At 46.7% G+C, this 18,638-nt stretch overlaps 1 protein-coding gene across 11 annotated transcripts in view; it reads right to left on the bottom strand.

Annotated features, from left to right (window-relative positions):
• Window positions 1-18,638, bottom strand: part of eefsec (eukaryotic elongation factor, selenocysteine-tRNA-specific) — a 468,842-nt gene that overhangs the window by 336,384 nt on the left and 113,820 nt on the right. For 8 of the 11 annotated variants that reach the window (XM_070895666.1, XM_070895675.1, XM_070895669.1 and 5 more), the window contains one exon: window positions 13,117-13,324. In XM_070895666.1, coding sequence (XP_070751767.1) covers window positions 13,117-13,324 — 208 coding nt within the window. Of the gene's footprint in view, window positions 1-13,116; window positions 13,325-18,395; window positions 18,606-18,638 lie in introns of all 11 variants that reach the window. The other 3 variants (XM_070895672.1, XM_070895673.1, XM_070895674.1) reach the window with 1 other exon arrangement.

Here is an 18,638-nt window from a genome sequence, read left to right on the forward strand (position 1 = left end):
GCAGGCTATCTTAGATCTGGTCCTGTGTAGTGAGACAGGATTAATAAACAATCGCATAGTAAAGGATCCCCTTGGAATGAGTGATCATAGCATGACTGAATTTCAAATTCAGATGGAGGGTGAGAAAGTTGGATCTCTAACCAGCGTATTAAGCTTAAATAAAGGAGACTATGAAAGTATGAGGGCAGAGTTGGCTAAAGTGGACTGGGAAAATAGATTAAAGTGTAGGACGGTTGATGAACAGTGGTGTACATTTAAGGAGATATTTCACACCTTTCAAGAAAATATATTCCAGTGAGGAGGAAAGGGTGTAAGAGAAAAGATAGCCATCCGTGGCTAACTAAAGAAATAAAGGACGGTATCCAATTAAAAACAAGGGCATACAGAGTGGCCAAAACTAGTGGGAGGACAGAAGATTGGGAAGCTTTTAAAAGCCAGCAAAGAACGACTAAAAAAATGATTAAGAAAGGGAAGATAGACTATGAAAGTAAACTAGCACAAAATAATAAAAACAGATAGCAAGAGTTTCTATCAGTATATAAAAAGGAAAAGAGTGGCTAAAGTAAATGTTGGTCCCTTAGAGGACGAGACCAGGGAATTAGTAATGGGGAACATGGAGATGGCAGAAACTCTGAACAAATATTTTGTATCAGTCTTGACGGTAGAGGACATTAACAACATTCCAACAGTGGATAGTCAAGGGGGGGGGAGGAACTTAACACAATCACTAAGGAGGTGGCACTCAGCAAGATAATGGGACTAAAGGCAGATAAATCCCCTGAACCCGATGGCTTGCATTCTTGGGTCTTTAGAGAAGTAGCGACAGGGATTGTGGATGCATTGGTTGTAATTTACCAAAATTCCCTGGATTCTGGGCAGATTGGAAAACGGCAAATGTTTAAAAAAGGAGGCAGACAAAAAGCAGGAAGCTGTAGACCAGTTAGCCTAACATCTGCGGTTGGGAAAATGTTGGAGTCCATTATTAAAGCAGCAGTAGCAGGACATTTAGAAAAGCAAAATTCGGTCGGGCAGAGTCAGCATGGATTTATGAAGGGGAAGTCATGTTTGACAAATTTGCTGGAATTCTTTGAGAATGTAACGAACAGGGTGGATAAAAGGGAACCAGTGGATGTAGTGTATTTGGACTTCCAGAAGGCATTTGACAAGGTGCCACATAAAAGGATACCGCACAACATAAAAGTTCACAGGGTTGGGGTAATATATTAGCATGGATAGAGGATTGGCTAACTAACAGAAAACAGAGAGTCAGGATAAATGGTTCATTCTCTGGTTGGCAATCAGTAACTAGTGGGGTGCTGCAGGGATCAGTGCTGGGACCCCAACTATTTACAATCTATATTAACGATGTGGAAGAAGGGACTGAGTGTAACATAGCCAAGTTTGCTGATGATACAAAGATGGGAGGAAAAGCAATGTGTGAGGAGGACACAAAAAATCTGCAAAGGGACATAGACAGGCTAAGTGACTGGGCAAAAATTTGGCAGATGAAGTATAATGTTAGAAAGTGTGAGGTCATGCACTATGGCAGAAAAAATCAAAGAGCAAGCTATTATTTAAATGGAGAAAGATTGCAAAGTGCTGCAGTACAGTGAGACCTAGGGGTACTTGTGCATGAAACACAAAAGGATAGTACCCAGGTGATCAGCAAGGCCAAAGGAATCTTGGCCTTTATGGTGAAGGGGATATGTATAAAAGGGAAGTTTTGCTACAGCTATACAGGGTATTGGTGAGGCCACACCTGGAATACTGCGTGCAGTTTTGGTTTCCCTATTTCCATATTTCCGAAAGGATATATTTGCTTTGGAGGCAGTTCAGAGAAGGTTCACTAAGTTGATTCCAGAGATGAGGGGGTTGACTTATGAGGAAAGGTTGAGTAGGTTGGGCCTCTACTCATTGGAATTCAGAAGAATGAGAGGTGATCTTATCGAAACGTATAAGATTATGAGGGGGCTTGACAAGGTTGATGCAGAGAAGATGTTTCCACTGATGGGGGAGACTAGAACTAGAGGGCATGATCTTAGAATAAGAGGCCGCCCATTTAAAACAGAGATGAGGAGGAATTTCTTTTCTCAGAGGGTTGCAAATCTATGGAATTCGCTGTCTCAGAGAGCTGTGGGAGCTGGGACACTGAATATATTTAAGACAGAAATAGACAGTTTCTTAAACGATAAAGGGATAAGGGGTTATGGGGAGCGAGCGGGGAAGTAGAGCTGAGTCCATGATCAGATCAGCCATGATCTTATTGAATGGTGGAGCAGGCTTGAGGAGCCGTATAGCCTACTCCTGCTCCTATTTCTTATGTTCTTATGTTCTTATGATGATGACACCCATGTCCCAGAAGTGAAAGGCCAGTGACTCACCCATTGAGCCACATGTCCTAATCAACTGGCAGGAAGCTCACGTGGTCAAGCTACCATAGCCACTAGACGGAAAGGGTGAGTGGGAGACGATTTCTCTGCGTTACAGGATTTAGACAGGTTGTTGAGAGAAATAAACGAGCTTATTTAAAAAGCCAGTCGCAGTGGAAGAAAAAAGGAAAGGGTTAAACACTTCAGTTAGGTAAACGGTTATAAAAAGGGCTGTTTTTACGCTTCAATTGGATAAATTGTTTACAGAAAGAGCCACTTTATACTTAAAAGAGGCACGCTGGTTGTTAATCCTTGTTTTTTATACCAATTGCCATCATTAGTGGGGCTAACCACATAAAGTCTTCACAATTCATCAAATCTGCTAAAATATTAAACAGAGCTGTTCATTTTCTCCTTGTTTAAAAATGAGAACTAATTGCAACATTACATAAAGCACAATACAGTTGTTCCCCCTCCCCCCGCCAAAAAAACCCTAGGAAAAAGGGGACATTTGCGATTTAAATGGATTAACTTGCAATTTAAACAAGATGTATTCTGCAAATAACATTATATCCCTTATTGCTAAATACATTTCCATTCCAAACCTATTCAAATGTAACAGGCTATTCGGAGTTCAACGCTTGCCCACAGGCAGGGTATACGAAATGTAAATTAATAAATCAGATAACTGCATCTGCACAGGCAAAAAAAACCTCAGCTGAACCCTAAAGGGGCAATTATAACAACAAATTTTGAACTCTGCACATTTGGTCACGCAAATTCAGTCGGACCATGGCAATATCTGGAGAACAATGCAACAATTCATCTTTTATATTCTTACGGAAAATACTTTCTGAACATCTTTAAATCTCCGAATGTACCTTCAGCAGCCTTCAAGCCCCGGAGGTGTTCCATTTTAATTTGTTTCAGAACTGGGAACTCAAAAGAACAGAGGTTTTTTTTTTTTTAAAAAGAATCTAGACTTAACACAGAAGACAGCCTCATTTGGAGCTGGAATCCAAAGACGTATCCATACACACCACTCTGATAATTTTGTGTGTACTGTTCCAAATGAAAACTTAGCGCTCAGAATATATGGCTCTACTTTGCACCAGGTACTATTTTTTCCAAGGCCCTAGAGAGGGTACAGAGGAGGTTTTTCCAGAATGATACCAAGGATGAGGGAGTTCAGTTATGTGAAGAGATTGGAAAAGCTGGGATAGTTCTCCTTAGACCAGAGAAGGCTAAGGGGAGACCGAATATAGGTATTCAAAATGGCATAGTTTTCATAGAACAGGTAAGGAGAAACAAGTTCTTCTGGCAAGTGGGTTGGTATCCAGAGGTTAGAGATTTAAAATAACTGCCAAAAGATCTCGAGGGTACATGGAGAAATTTCCTCATACAGAGGGTGAAGGTCTAGAGCACGCTACCCGAAACTGTAGTGGGATCAGATTCCATTATAACTTTCCATGTACTTGAAGAGGATTAATTTGCAGGGTTATGGGGGAAAATCTAGGGAGTGGGACTAATTGGATAGCACATGCATGACGGACCAAATGTTCTCCTTCTGCGTTGTAAGATTCTGTTCTATGATTCTATAAGATTACAACAATTGTGAGGGCGATATAAACTAGGAGAGTACAATCAAAGAATTTTATATTATATAAGCCCATCTGGCCCTTCTCACCCACTCACTCAAAGTACTTAGTGCTATTCCCCTGCCATTCCCCACACCTGGTTAAATATTCTTCTTTCAAATTATTTATCCATTCCCTTTTAAAAGCTATTGTTGATTCTGCTCCCAACACTATTTCTGGCAGTGCATGGAGTAAAAAAAAAATCTCAGCTTTCTCTTCCAAATACTTTGTGCATGTGGAAAGCAAGCTCAGACACTTTGGACCCGATTTTAACTCCAGGTGGATTCCTTACTCAGGCCGGAGTTAAAATTACAAACAGGTCTCAATGATGTCATCGGGCCTCAACATGCATATGTAAAGAAGGACCCTGGCGCTTGTCCATGCTGCCTGCTCAGGAGAGCAGGTTAAAATTGCGATCAGCGCAGCTTTCGGACAGGTAAGAGCCCGGGGCGATTTTAACTGTCCAACCGCCAGGTTTCTGCTGAGCAAGTCGAATTAAAATCATCTCTAAAGGGTCTGAAATTCTTCTTTTAATGAAAATGCCCATTCGTGGAACTATGATAACACATAGCTTTGAACATGCAGTATCGAAAAATGTGATTTAATTAGTAGTGCATTAATTATGGAAGAAAGCGAGGAATTTTGGGCCGTGTTCATAATGGTAACATGTTTCATCGTGGGCACAGCAAGGGAATGGAATAATGTTGAAATGGGGCAACAATATTTGGGATTTGCACAGGTTAGCATCACACACACACATAATGGGTCACAATCCTGAAACAGCCCAACAGAGAATATCGCCGAAATTAAAGGTTTTTATTGCAATTTAAAGCAGGATGTCTGAGCTTCTGTCTCCATAGGCCACACAGCTATGTGCCATGAAAGCTGTGTATGAGGCTTTAATCCATGTTCCCATTAATAGGTGGATATCTCAGACTGCAGATGCCGACAGACCTTGGCATTCTGTTGTGAGTTATCTGCCAATGAGGCCACAGCGATAACCACATAGATACATTTAAGGGAAAGCTAGATAAACACGAGGCAGAAAGGAATGGAGGGAATAGACTGTCGCCTTCAGGCCACAGGGTGGACAACACAGTTTAAGAAGTTAAAATGATGGGCGAGATGAAGAAGGGTGGGAGGAGGCTTGTGTGGAGCACAAAGACCGACATGGACCTGTTGGGCCGAATGGCCTGTTTCTGTGCTGCAAATATTATGTAATACAATGTAAAATAAAAAGTGCCTGTGGGAACCATTGGACCTCCTGGTTTGAGTGCAGACTCTGCAAACCACATTGTCTAACTATTCAAAAATTGAATTAGGGAGAGCTTGCTGTTGGATAACAGAATTCGAGTTTCACTGCGACAGTGTGAACAGTGTATGGCTTGGCTGAAACATGAATGCAGCATAAATGCACCCCAAGATCAAGACAACAAAGTGAGACATGCAATTACATCATTATACAATGATTGTATCAAGACTGTACCTTTGATAGAGAGGGGATGACCAAACAGAACTCTTGATTAATATGGCATTGCTGTTTGTGTGCCCGTAAATTCTATGCAAGAACAGCCTTTTCCTACCCTCCAGGTCCCACATCATTTAAATAGGAGAAACCAGCAAATATGAAAACCAAGTAGAAATAGGGCCAAGTGGCCTGGGCTTTGAGGGATGGATTACCAGGATTTGCGCTGACTGTCGCATTAGGGCCACAGGGTGGCGACACCCTGGTTTAAGAAGTTAAAATGATGCACTGTGCTCGTCTCATAGCTTAATGGATAACTCCGCTACCTGGTGTGGTATTAGCTATACAGTGTGGAGACTGCGAGGCTCCATCCATAATCTGCAACGAGTTAGCTGATCTCAGTTGCAGCAGCTATTGGGCTAACAGAATTGGCCTCAATACGCCTGGGCTGCCACTTCTGATCTCTATCCCGCCGAAGAGAGGTGCAGGTGCAAGTTAGATGAGTACAAGATGTCCGCCGGTCCGCGGGAAGGCTGCTCAGGATGTGGGCGTTGCTGATAATTTGTTGCCCATCTCTAGCTCCCCTGAGAACGTAGCACAGCAGTGGCTTACTTGGCTACTTCAGAAGGCAGTGAGAGTCAACCATATTGGCATGGGACTGGAGCGAGAGTGTAAGGATGGCAGGTTTCCTTTCCTAAAGGACCTTGCGGTTGGGTTTTTACAACAATCTGACAGCTTCATTGAAACCACCTTTTTATTAATAAACTGAATTCAAATTCTCAGAACTGCCATGGTGAGATATGAACTCACATTCTGTGTAACATAACCACTATGCTACCATACCTGGAGGCCACTGGCACGAGTGGAACTGCATTACAGAGGGAGTCAATGTCTTCAGCAGAGATAAATTCAACCATTAATGATAGCCAGGTGTCTCTGAAATTCATTCCCCAACCCCTCAGTTTTCTCCCTTCCTCATCCGAGGATGTTGATTCTCCACAACCACCAACAGCCATTCACTACTGTAATGTATTTGCTTCATGGGTTTTTTGCTTAAGAATTCATAGCAACACATTGCTATTAAGATCTAGTTGGTTTATTAGCAAAGGTTTAACAATCATACTACACCTTACCAGTTCATCCACCAGGCTCAACATGGATCCCCTGAACCCAACTGGCTGAGGTTTTATTGAGTCTTGTGAACATCACGTGACTGGCTAAGCCACTCCCAACTTAACAGCTCTACAATTATTTTAGTTGAAACTATAAATCAAGTGCCCCCTTACTAAAGGGGCACTAAAACCAACAAATTAATCTTTTAACATTAAAGGGTCAAATTAAAATTTGGTTGTCGGAGGTGAAGAAGCACTCTAGTCCCTCCGGTGTCCACCTCTCACGGAAGGCCATGAGTGTACCGGTAGACACCCTGGCTCGAACGTAACCGCAGAAGAGAGGCAGACAGTTGGGCTGAATGACTCCCTCGACCGCCCACTGCCTGGACCGGTTAATGGCCACCTTGGCCATGCCCAGGATCAGTCCTACGAAGAGGCCTTCCGACTTTCTCGCTCCCCTCCGCACAGAGTATCCAAAGATCAGGAGTACAACCAGAATTTGAGGAGCAGCCCCTTCAAATATTGGAACAGGGGCTGCAACCTGACACACTCCACATAAACATGAAACACGGGCTCTTCCAGACCGCAGAAATTGCAGGCGGCCTGGGAGTCAGTAAACCAACTTAAAAACCGATTGCACAGAACTGCCCCGTGTAAGTCCAGGTCAAGTCCCCAATAAATAAAGGGTGGACTCCCGTGTAGAGAGCACTCCATTGGGGACCCCCGCCTCCTCCGGACAGCAAGATGGTGCGCCATGGCATTTCCGGACAGCAGACGAGGATGGTAAAGTGGAGATTGTGCAAGAGCAGCCTGTACAAGAATCCCCTCCGGGCAGAACTGAAAAGCACGGAGGGGATTTCCCGGAGGAGGCTCAAGTTATGAAGCGCTTGCTCCCGAGGTTTCGGGGCTTGGTGCCGATGAGGAATTCCGGCTGGATGGGGGTTAGTTCGGACGGGATCGGCCCACGTGTTTGAGCCTCCTCGACGCACCTAATGGAATCAGGGCCTAGTGCCGTTTTTAGCGACTCGATGGCATTAGCAGCACGCCAGCCCAGGATAGGCGCGTGCCAGCTCTTTAGGCGCCATCCAGTATGTCCCTGACCTTGGTCACCTTGCCAAACAAAGCCCTCTTGTGAGCCTGCCACCTAAAACCATGCTTGGTGGAGGTACGGATTCGTGAGCAGCAGCTCCCGAAGGATAGCTGCCACGCCAGACGGGGGAGAACTGCACTTGGTGGCGATTTTGTTCCAGACCCTGACGAGTTCCTGATAAAAGACAGGCAGCATCCGCATGGTGGTCCAGATGCCTCCCAGGTTTACAAACAGCTACGTATCATAATTGAGGCAGCACTGCTGGCTGAAGAAATACGTCGCCAGCGCACACCATCTCGGAGGATGCTCTGCATACAGGTATCTCTGCAGTGTCTGAAGACGGAAAGTCGCTAGCTGGGTGCTCACGCACACCAACGCCTGACCGCCCTCCCTAAGCGGGTGACTCAGAACCGCAGCAGAGACCCAATGCTTCCTGTTGTTCCAGATGAAGTCGACCAGCTTCTTCTGTATCTTGGTGACAAATGCAGGGGGAGGGGTCACAGTGACCAACCGGTACCACAGCATAGCGGCCACCAGCTGGTTTATGACTAGTGCTCGCCCCCTGTAGGACAGCACTCGAAGCAGTCCTGTCTAGCACACAGTGACTTTGGCCTCCAGCTCTTGCCAGTTCACCGGCCAGGCTTCCTCATCAGGGCTAAAGTAGACTCCCAGAGAGAGGAGATGGGTGGTGCTCCAGGCAAAAGGCCTGAACTCCTCCGGCAGGGAGTCTACCCGCCACTGGCCCACCAGAAGTCCGGAACATTTCTTCCAGTTGATCTTGGCGGAGGATACGGCCGAGTAAATCTTCTGGCACTCACACATCCTCCGCAGGTTAAGAGGATCCTCGACCATGAAGAGCACGTCATCGACGTAAGCCGAGAAGACTACCTCCACGCCCGGCCCTTGCAGAGCTAGTCCTGTCAACCTCTTCTGCAAGAGGCGCAGGAAAAGCTCCACGCATATGACCAGACATGGGGCATCCCTGGCGCACACCTCTCCCAAAGCGAAGGGGTGCTGTCAAAGACCCGTTAACCTTAATCAGACACTCTGCAGCGGCGTACAAAAGTCGGATCCGGGCAACAAAATGCGACCCGAACCCAAAAGCGTGCAGAGTCACGAAATAATACTGGTGATCCAGCCTGTCGAATGCCTTCTCCTGATCCAGAGAAAGAAAGGCGACCTACAGACCAGCCCTTTGGGAATGGTGGACCAGGTCCCGGACCAAATGGATGTTATCGTGGAATGTCCGGCCCGGGACTGTGTAGGACTGGTCGGGGTGGATCATGTGGTCCAGCACGGTGCCAAGGCGAGCAGACATAGCCCTGGCAAAAATGTTGTAATCCGTGCAGACGAGGGAGACCGTTCGCCAGTTCTTCAGTAGGCAGAGATCGCCCTTCTTAGGCAGCAGGACGATGACTGCCCTGTGCCAAGAGACGGGCATCTCCCCGGTCGCCAGACTTTCCCCCAGGATCCGCACGTAGTCGCCCCCCCAAGGACGTTCCAGAACGCCCTGTGGAACTCCACGGTCAGCCCGTCCAGCCCCGGGGCTTTTCCCCTCGAGAGCTGGTCAAGGGCACTGGTCAGCTCCGCCAAGCCTAGCAGAGCGGCCAGATTTTTGGTGTCCTCCGGGCCGACCTTCGGCAAGTCCTTCTACAAAACTCTGCGCGCTTCCTCGCTAAACGGATCCGGAGAGAACAGAGCCTCGTAGTATGATCGAGCTCTACTGCTGATGCCCTCCGGATCCCAGGCCACAGATCAGTCATCAGTCAGCAGCGTCAAGAGCTGCTTACAGACCTCCGTCTTTTTTCCAGCGAGTAGAAGGGGAAGCCATGGTCCGGGTTCCGGAGGAACCGCATGCGCGACCTCACGAACGCGCATCGGGACCAGACAAGCTGCAGGTCCTTCAGCGCGCCCTTTTTCTCTTCGTACACCGTCTGCAGGGCCGGGACCTCGATGACTTGACCGAGACGGGACTCCAGGTCGAGCATCTCCTTTTCCAGATGCCCCACCCTGGCTCCCGCCTCTTGGTCAATACATTCACATACACCCGACAGAAGAGACGGACGTGAGCCATGCCCACGTCTCACCATAATCTCAAGGAGGGGAAGTCCGCCTGCTTCCTTCTCCAGTCAGCCCAGAACTGATGGAACAAATCCCGCAACCACTCGTCTTCCAGCAGCAGGTTGTTAAAGTGGCAGTATGTGGACCCCACCCGCGCGCGGAGCGAAGCAAGCTCCGCCTACACCAGCTGGTGTCCAAGCACGGCATCGGCCGCATGGAAGCCGCCGGAACGCAAGAGACGTACGCCCGGGATATATACAGGCGGTCGATTCTGGACCATCCTCTTCCAGGCCTCACCCAAGTGAAGGCGCTGGAGTCAGGATGGAGATTTCGCCAGACGTCCACTAAGTTGAAGGACCTGACAGGTCCCTCAACTTATCCATCGCTGCCATGCTCTGCGGCTGGTCCCACCATCGGCGAAGCTGAACTCGCCATAACAGGGTCCCTTTAAGGGCTACACGTAACCCAAGTCTCAGGCCTTATTTTTGAGCAGAGGGAGCTCTTAATGAGGCACACCTTTACCCTGCTTGTTTAACAATGGGGGAGGGGCCTTTTCCCTCTGCTCAGTAGTTTTAATTGATTTTAAAAAGAAAGAGAGAGAGAGAGAGAGAGAGAGAGAGAGAGAGACGGAGGCTGTGAGGGCAGGGATGCCCCTCACGATGTTGGGTGGGTGCTTGCAGGGGTGCACTCTCTGATGGAAAACAAAGTCTTATTTGTGGTGTCTTCTGGCTGGGGGGGGGGGCGGGTAAAGAGAGAGAGAAGATGCCTTCACCCGGGATGGCACAGTCCTCCATCAGGTCTCAACGGTGTTCAATTAAAGGAATTAAGTCTTCACCCAAGCTGTCCCAGACCAGGCAATGGGGTGGGGTGTTTTTAGTGGTGCCTCGTACCTCGTTACACACAAGAACCCCACACACTTACACACACCCCGACGCAATGTTACGGCCTTGTTAATCTTCTTTCCTCCCCCCACCTACAAAACAAAGTATTTTTGGAGAGTGCACCAAAACACCCACCTGTCGATCTTGAAATGGCTCTCCCTCCTTCCTTCTGCTGATGGGAGTTTTCACATATGCTAGCTTTTTCTTCTCCCCTCTCAGAAGCTCTGTAGCAGCAGTTATCACAGGCTGACAGCTCTTGCTCTCCTCCTTTCTCGGCATCTCTGTTGCAACAACTTCTAAAATAGTTTCAGCCGTGGCTCAGTGGGCAGCACACTCGCCTCTGAGTCAGAAGGTTGTGGGTTCAAGTCCCAGGAACTTGAGCACACAAATCCAGGCTGACACTCTAGTGCATTGCTGAGGAAGCTCTGCTGCACTGTCGGAGATGCCGTCTTTCGGATGAGACATTAAACCGAGGCCCCGTCTGCTCTCTCAGGTGGATGTAAAAGATTCCATGGCACTATTTCGAAGAAGAACAGGGGAGTTATCCCCAGTATTTATCCTCAATCAACATCACCAAAACAGATTGTCTGGTCATTATCATATTGCTGTTTGTGGGAGCTTGCTGTGCCAAAATTGGCTGCAACGTTTCCTACTTTACAACAGTGACAACACTTCAAAAGTACTTTACTGGCTGTAAAGCGCTTTGAGATGTCCTGAGGCCATGAAAGGTGCTATAGAAATACAAGTCTTTCTTCTTATATGTCTCTCTCTTTCTTAGGGCATGATCAAGCTTCTGTTTTTCTTTGAATTCTGTGTGCGCTGATTTACCAACACATTATTGTTGTTGCTGAATTAATGATTTTGAGCACAGTTGCTCTTTGGATACCTGAAATTGGATTTTGGAAGTTACGAAGGTGGGGGGGGGGGGGGGGGGAGGGGTGGTCCCAGGAGAGTGTCAATATTTGCAAGGGGGACCGCTACACAAACAACTGGTGTAAAGTTCACGGAATGAAGATTCTGTGGCACAAACATTTTCACACATCACAGTCCAAATAAGGGCAGCTTACACACTGGGTCTGCACACTTTAGAGGGGTCGCAAGGAAATTTCAAGGGGTTCTGGAAGATCATCACGTTTGTCAGTGTGTGGCCGGGGGGTGGGGAGAGAGGAGAGCAAGAGGGACATAACCTTAAAATTAGAAAAACAGAATTCTCAAGACTGTCAAATAGTAGTAGGCCATTCAGCCCCTCGAACCTGTTCTACCATTGAATTAGATCATGGCAGATCTGTAACTTAACTTCATCTATTCAACAACACCACCACCTTGTATTTATATAGCGCCTTTAACGCAGTAAAACATCCCAAGACGCTTCACAGGAGTGTTTTAAGACAAAACAAGTAAATTTGACACCGAGCTACACAAGAAGAAATTACGGCAGATGACCGAAAGCTTGGTCAAAGAGGAAAGTTTTAAGGAGCGTCTTAAAGGAGGAGAGAGAGGTAGAGAGGTGGAGAGGTTTAGGCAGGGAGTTCCAGAGCTTGGGGCCCAGGCAGTTGAAGGCACAGCCACCAATGGTTGAGCAGTTATAATCAGGGATGTTCAAGAGGGCAGAATTAGAGGAGCGCAGAAATCTCAGAGGTTGTGAGGTTGAAGGAGATGACAGAGATAGGTAGGGGCGAAGTCATGGAGGGATTTGTAAACCAGGATGAGGATTTTGAAATCGAGGCATTGCTTAACCGGGAGCTAATGTAGGTCAGCGAGCACAGGGGTGTTGGGTGACTGGGACTTGGTGCGAGTTAGGACACGGGCAGCCGAGTTTTGGATGACCTTTAAGTTTACATAGGGTAGAATGTGGGAGGCCAGCCAGGAGTGCATTGGAATAGTCAGGTACATCAGGAGAGGCGAGGTCAGGGCGAAGGAGCGGCGAGAGAATGTCAAGCGATGTGATCGAGATCCAGGAAAGGCGTGAGTTTGGGGCCAAAAGCGACGAGGGCCCAGGGGCAGTGAGGGCCCAGGGACAGCACGGGTCAGCCCACACTGCGATATGTGTGCGCACTAGGCCCGTGCAGCAGAGCTTGTCTCCGGTCGTCTTGGGTAATCCTTGCTACTGGACCAAGACCTAGCTCTGCCAAGCCCGTGTGGTGGCTGGTGTGCAACCGCCACCAAACATTAATAAAATCTACGCACAGGCATCTTTCACCCTTCAGGGTGTAGTTCTGGATCTGGAATATTAGGTCCTTCATTGAAACCCCTGTGAACTTATCCCTTTTTGGCATGGAAGCAAGTCATCCTCGTTTCGAGGGACTGCCTATGATGCTGATGATGATGGGAGTAGTCAAGTCTAGAGGTAACAAAGGCATGCATGAGGGTTTCAGCAGCAGATGAGCTGAGGCAGGGGCGGAGACGGGTGATGTTGCGGAGGTGGAAATCGGTGGTTTTAGTTATGCTGCGAATGTGTGATCCAGTACGAGTATCACCAGGTGTATTTGAGCTGGAGTTACCTTGTATTTTCCAGTGTCTTCTGCATTTTCTTCGTCATTCTGTCGATTGTTGCTTGCTTCTTTGCCTCTGGCAGGAGGTCGATCTTGTTCAATATCACCACCATCCGAGGACAGGCAATTTCGCCAATCACCAGGCATTCTGCAGACTGTGTCTGCATCCCCTTCGTCACGTCAACTACCAGCATCATCAGGTCGATAATCTGCGAACCTGCAGGACAACAGCTCATTTCACTCCGGGCTCAGCTCAAGCAATTAACAACTTTTCATTGGCAAGAAAAAAATAAGTCGTCGCTGATTAACACTACTTTCCCCTCAAAAAGCTTCTACATTAATCAGTAAAAATCACAAAAGCAATATAATCCGTTCAATAAATTACATTTTGCACCTTTTCAAATAGTGCAACTACCTTTACTTAAGGTGTGAATCCATTTCATTACGATATGCCTCTTGAAACAAAGATTGTTTAAACTCAGCTCACCAGATGGGAAACAACAACAACTTGTATTTATATAGCGCCTTTAACGTCGTAAAACATCCCAAAGCACTTCACAGCAGCGTTACAAGACAAAACAAATAAAGTTCACACCGAGCCACACAAGAAGGAATTATGGCAGATGACCAAAAGCTTGGTCAAAGAGGTAGTTATTAAGGAGCATCTTAAAGGAGGAAAGAGAGGTGGAGAGACGGAGAGGTTTAGGGAGGGAGTTCCAGAGCTTAGGGTCCAGGCACCAATAGTTAACCACAGAAAGAGTTAGAACTTTACTTTTTAATCATTCCTGGGATGTGGGTATCGCTGGCAAGACCAGCATTTATTTACTTTCCTTAATTGCCCTCAGGAAGGAGATGGTGAGCCACCTTTTCGAACCGCTGCAGTCCATGTGGTGAAGCTACTCCCATAGTGCTGTTAGGGAGGGAGTTCTAGGAAGTGGACCCGGATCATCTGTTTTAGTGAAGTTGGTTGAGAGATAAATATTGGTCAGGACACCGGGAAGCACTCTCGGCTCTTCTTCAAAATAGTGACGTGGGATCTTTGAAGTCCACATGAACCCGAGTGTTCAGCAAGTTTAACCAGTGAGCAGCTGAGTGCTGCCAACAAAGTTCAAGGTTCAATCTCTGGTCTGAGCAGCGCATCAGATAGCTTCAGGGTTAAGAAGGGGAATTTTAAGCAGGGATCCCGCTTCTGATTACAATCCAGCAACCCTTTGAACATCAAACAAGGGACAGGATTGGACTCAGTCTCAGTGGATCGCACTCTCGCCACTTGAGTCAGAAGGTCATGGGTTCAAGTCCCACTCCAGAGACTTGAGCACAAACATCTAGTTTGACACTCCAATGCAGTGCTGAGGGAGCGCTGCACTGTCGGAGGGGCAGTACTGAGGGAGTTTTGCACTGTCCCCAGAGGTGTCGTCTTTCAGATGAGATGTTAAACTGAGACCCCATCTGCTCTCAGTTGGATATAAAAGATCCCATAGCACTATTTCAAAGAAGAGCAGGGGAGTTATCCACTGTGTCGTCGGCCAATATTTATCCCTTAAGCAACATCGCTAAAAACACATTATTTGGGTAATTTATCACATTGCTGTTTGTGGAAGCTTGCTCTGCGCAAATTGGCTGCCGCGTTTCCTACATTCGAAAAAGTACTTTATTGGCTGTAAAGCGCATCAGGATGTCTGGTGGTCCTGAAAGACGCTGTCGAAATGCACATGCAATTGTTTCTTAGTCAAGGCTCATGCACGAGTCACTGCCATGTGGACCAGGGAGCCAAGCACCTGCGGTAAGACACATGGCAAGAGGCAATTTCTGCAGACCAGCGGGGAAGAACTTGATGAGAGAAGAGGAGGATATGTTGATAGAGTGAGATGAGATGGGGTTGGAGGAAGCTCGTGCAGCATAAACACGGGTACGGACCACTGGTGCCGAATGGCCGGTTTCTGTGCTGTACATTCTATGCGACTGATGAAAAAGAGCAGATCAGCACAACAGCACTGGATGTTGAAGCAGCCCCACATAGTATCGCAGAGCTATGGGGTGCACATTCCATCAACAGCTCCTTGAACTCCTGATCTTGAGCTGAAAATGTACAGCCTACGCCAAATAGAAATGCCGCATCTTCAAACGCTAACACTCCCATCGAGAATAGTTTCATTGCAGACAAAACATAGCCCGAAATAGAAGTAGAATGAAAGGAGCTGTACTACTGAAAAAATGTTCAGGGAAAAACATGTCAGAACTGGATCCGAGAGGACTAATGAATACATGTTGAGTTCTTTGGAAGATCACCAGCTGTTTCCTGTTGTGCATCAAATCATGTTGATAAGTGTAGGAAGGGTTAAATTTAACTGCACATAAATCATTGCTGTTTTTAGAAGCAGGGCCAATGGAATCAGTTTACAACTGAATACACCCGGCAATATTTTTCCAAGTGCTTCCTCATTGTTTTGCATTTATAATAAACCAGTTAAGGTGAAACAGACTGGAGAGCGATCTGATCATCAGCCAACACAATGTGCACCATAAGCAGCAGGTCCAAGAAAGATGCTCCCTGACCGACGGTGACAAATTTAACAGCCTGCGCCCACACTTTCGCTCATTAAGTATCAGCCGTAGATCAGTAGGTAGCATGCTCGCCTCCGAGTCAGAAGGTTGTGGGTTCAAGTTCCACTCCAGAGACTTCAGCACAAAAATCTAGGCTGACACTCCCAGTGCAGTGCTGAAGGAGTAATCATCATCTTCTTTTCTTCTTCGGCAGTCCCTGAGAGTCAAGGATGATTTCCGCACTAATGAGTTCTCAGGTGACTGATGAGTCCAATGCGGGACCTACAGTCTCTGTCACAGGCTGTTGCACCTCTATAGGCCAGGTCAGATGGTGGTGAGGGAGCACTGCACTGTCGGAAGTGCCATCTTTCGTATCAGATGTTAAACCGAGGCCCCTCCTGATATCTCAGGTGGACGTAAAAGATCCCATGGCACTATTTCGAAGAAGAGCAAGGGAGTTATCCCCGGTGTCCTGGGCCAATATTTATCCCTCAATCAACATAACAAAAACAGATGATCTGATCATTATCACATTGCTGTTTGTGGGACCTTGCTGTACGCAAATTGGCTGCCGTGTTTCCCACATTACAACAGTGACTACACTTCAAAAAGTACTTCAATGGCTGCAAAGCGCATTGGGACATCCAGTGGTGGTGAAAGACGCTGTAGAAATGCAAGTCTTTAAGTCTTTCTTTCTTTATCATTCTGTCATGTTATTGCAGCAGAAGATTCTTTCCACAGTGAATGAACAATAATAACTTGCATTTATATAGCACCTTTAACATAGCAACATATCCCAAGGCACTTCACAGGAGCGTTATCACAAAAATTTGACACCAAGCCGCGTAAGGATATTTTGCGACAAGTGACCAAAAGCTTGCACAACGAGGTAGATTTTAAAGAGGAAAGCGAGGCAGAGAGGTTTAGGGAGGGAATTCCAGAGCTTAGGGTGGAATGTTGAAAATCGCGGATGCTCAAGAGGCCAGAATTGGAGGAGCGGCGAAATTTAGGAGGGTTGTAGGGCTGGAAGATTACAGAGATGGGGAGGGGCAAGGACAGGGAGGGATTTGAAAACAAGGATGAGAATTTTATAATTGAGGCATTACAAGTCATCGAGCACAGGGGTGATGGGTGAACGGGACAGTGCGAGTTTGGGGAAACGGAAGTGCTACATTTATATTTTTAAAATTGTCACAATATCCAAGTGGGAAATGGTTCTGATGTTATAATTTGTGCAGAGTTTTGATAGTTACAGAAACGGAACACACCATTAGGACCACTTTAAAAAATTCAATGAAGCTACCACAATTGCAAACAGTTTTGCGAGCTGGAGCTTTCTGATCTGGTTGATTCAGCTGCATGCTGCCTTTTACCCCCTGAGCCATCGTGCAAACTTAATTTATTTATTTATTTATTTGTTTTTTTTTTAAAAAGAGGATTACAATCTGTGTTGAGTTAACCAATCTCAGCGTGGGAGTCGGGCACTACATTCGGACTCAGTGTCCAAAACATTGGAATGTGTCCTAGTCCAAACTCCCATGTACAAAATGTCCAAGCAACTGGACAGCAGAAAATGTCACTGGAACCATGCCTGGTACCTCCCAAACCCATGACCTTCACCACATGGAAGGACAAGGGCAGCAGTGCAGGAAACACAGTCATCTCCATGTCACACACCATCCCGACTTGGACATATATCAGCCGTTTCTTCACCGTCGCTGGGTCAAAATTCTGGAACTCCGACCCAATGGCATTTCGGGAACGAACACCCACACCACACGAACTGCAGCGTTTCAAGAAGGTGGCTCACCATTATCTTCTCAAGAGCAACTGGGGATGGGCAATAAATGCCAACTATGCCAGCGATGCCCACATCCCAAGAATAAATAAACAACAAGAGTCAAGAACATTGGGGAGGGAAGAAAATATATTAACATTCTTTTGTGAAGCCAATCAATCCAAGTGCAATAAAGGAATGATCATTTAGAGCTGAGATGAGGAGAAATTGCTTCACTCAACGGGAGTGCAACAAAGGTGCACCAGACTGATTCCCGAGATGGGGGGGGGATTGTCCTACGAGGAGAGATTGAGTAGACTCGGTCTATAGATCTCAAATCCAGCTGTCCAAAAACTGTAATTATCCGAAAACTGGTCATTTTTGAGGCGGCCAAGATGTCAACATCGGGTGGAGAGGAACGAGGAAACCAATAAAAAACGGGGGGCTGCGGGTGGAGGAGATGAGCGCCAACAGCGAGGTCCGAAATCTGGAAAAATCCAAAAGAATCCGAAAACCGGCATGGTCTCGGTCCAGAGGTTGCTGGATTTTTAGACGTTGTACCTGTATTCTCTACAGTTTAGAAGAATGGGAGATTGAAACATACAATTCTTACAGGGTAGATGCAGGGAGGATGTTTCTTCTGGCTGTGGAGTATAGAAACAGGGGTCACAGTCGCAGAATAAGGGGTCGGCCATTTAGGACTTGGATGAGGGGAAATTTCTTCTCGGAGAGTGGTGAATCTCTGGAATGCTCTACCCCAGAGGGCTATGGAGGCTCAGTCATTGAGTATATTCAAGACAGAGATCGATAGATTTCTGGAGATTAAGGGAACCAAGGGATATGGGGACAGTGGAGGAAAGTGGAGTTGAGGTAGAAGATCAGTCATGATCTTATTGAATGGCAGAGCAGGCTCGCAGGGCCGAATGGCCTACTCCTGCTCCTAATTCTTATGCTCTTATATCCTCACCTGACATTAACACTTCCAGCAGCAGTTTCTGGATATCAGGAGTGGAAAAACTCGGCTGATTTTCTCTTCCCCAACTCAGGAACACCGCAACTAATCTTCACCGGGAGAGGAGGTTTGGTGGGGGGGAGTGGAAAAGATACTGAATTTAGAAATGAAAGGCAAAAACTCCTTATGATGGCAAGTTGCTCCAGTCGCTTCTGTAATTCATTCCTAGATGGAAACGCTTGTAATAGTTTATTGATG

The sequence above is a fragment of the Pristiophorus japonicus genome, chromosome 12 (genome assembly GCF_044704955.1).
Source record: "Pristiophorus japonicus isolate sPriJap1 chromosome 12, sPriJap1.hap1, whole genome shotgun sequence".
Taxonomy (NCBI): domain Eukaryota; kingdom Metazoa; phylum Chordata; class Chondrichthyes; family Pristiophoridae; genus Pristiophorus; species Pristiophorus japonicus.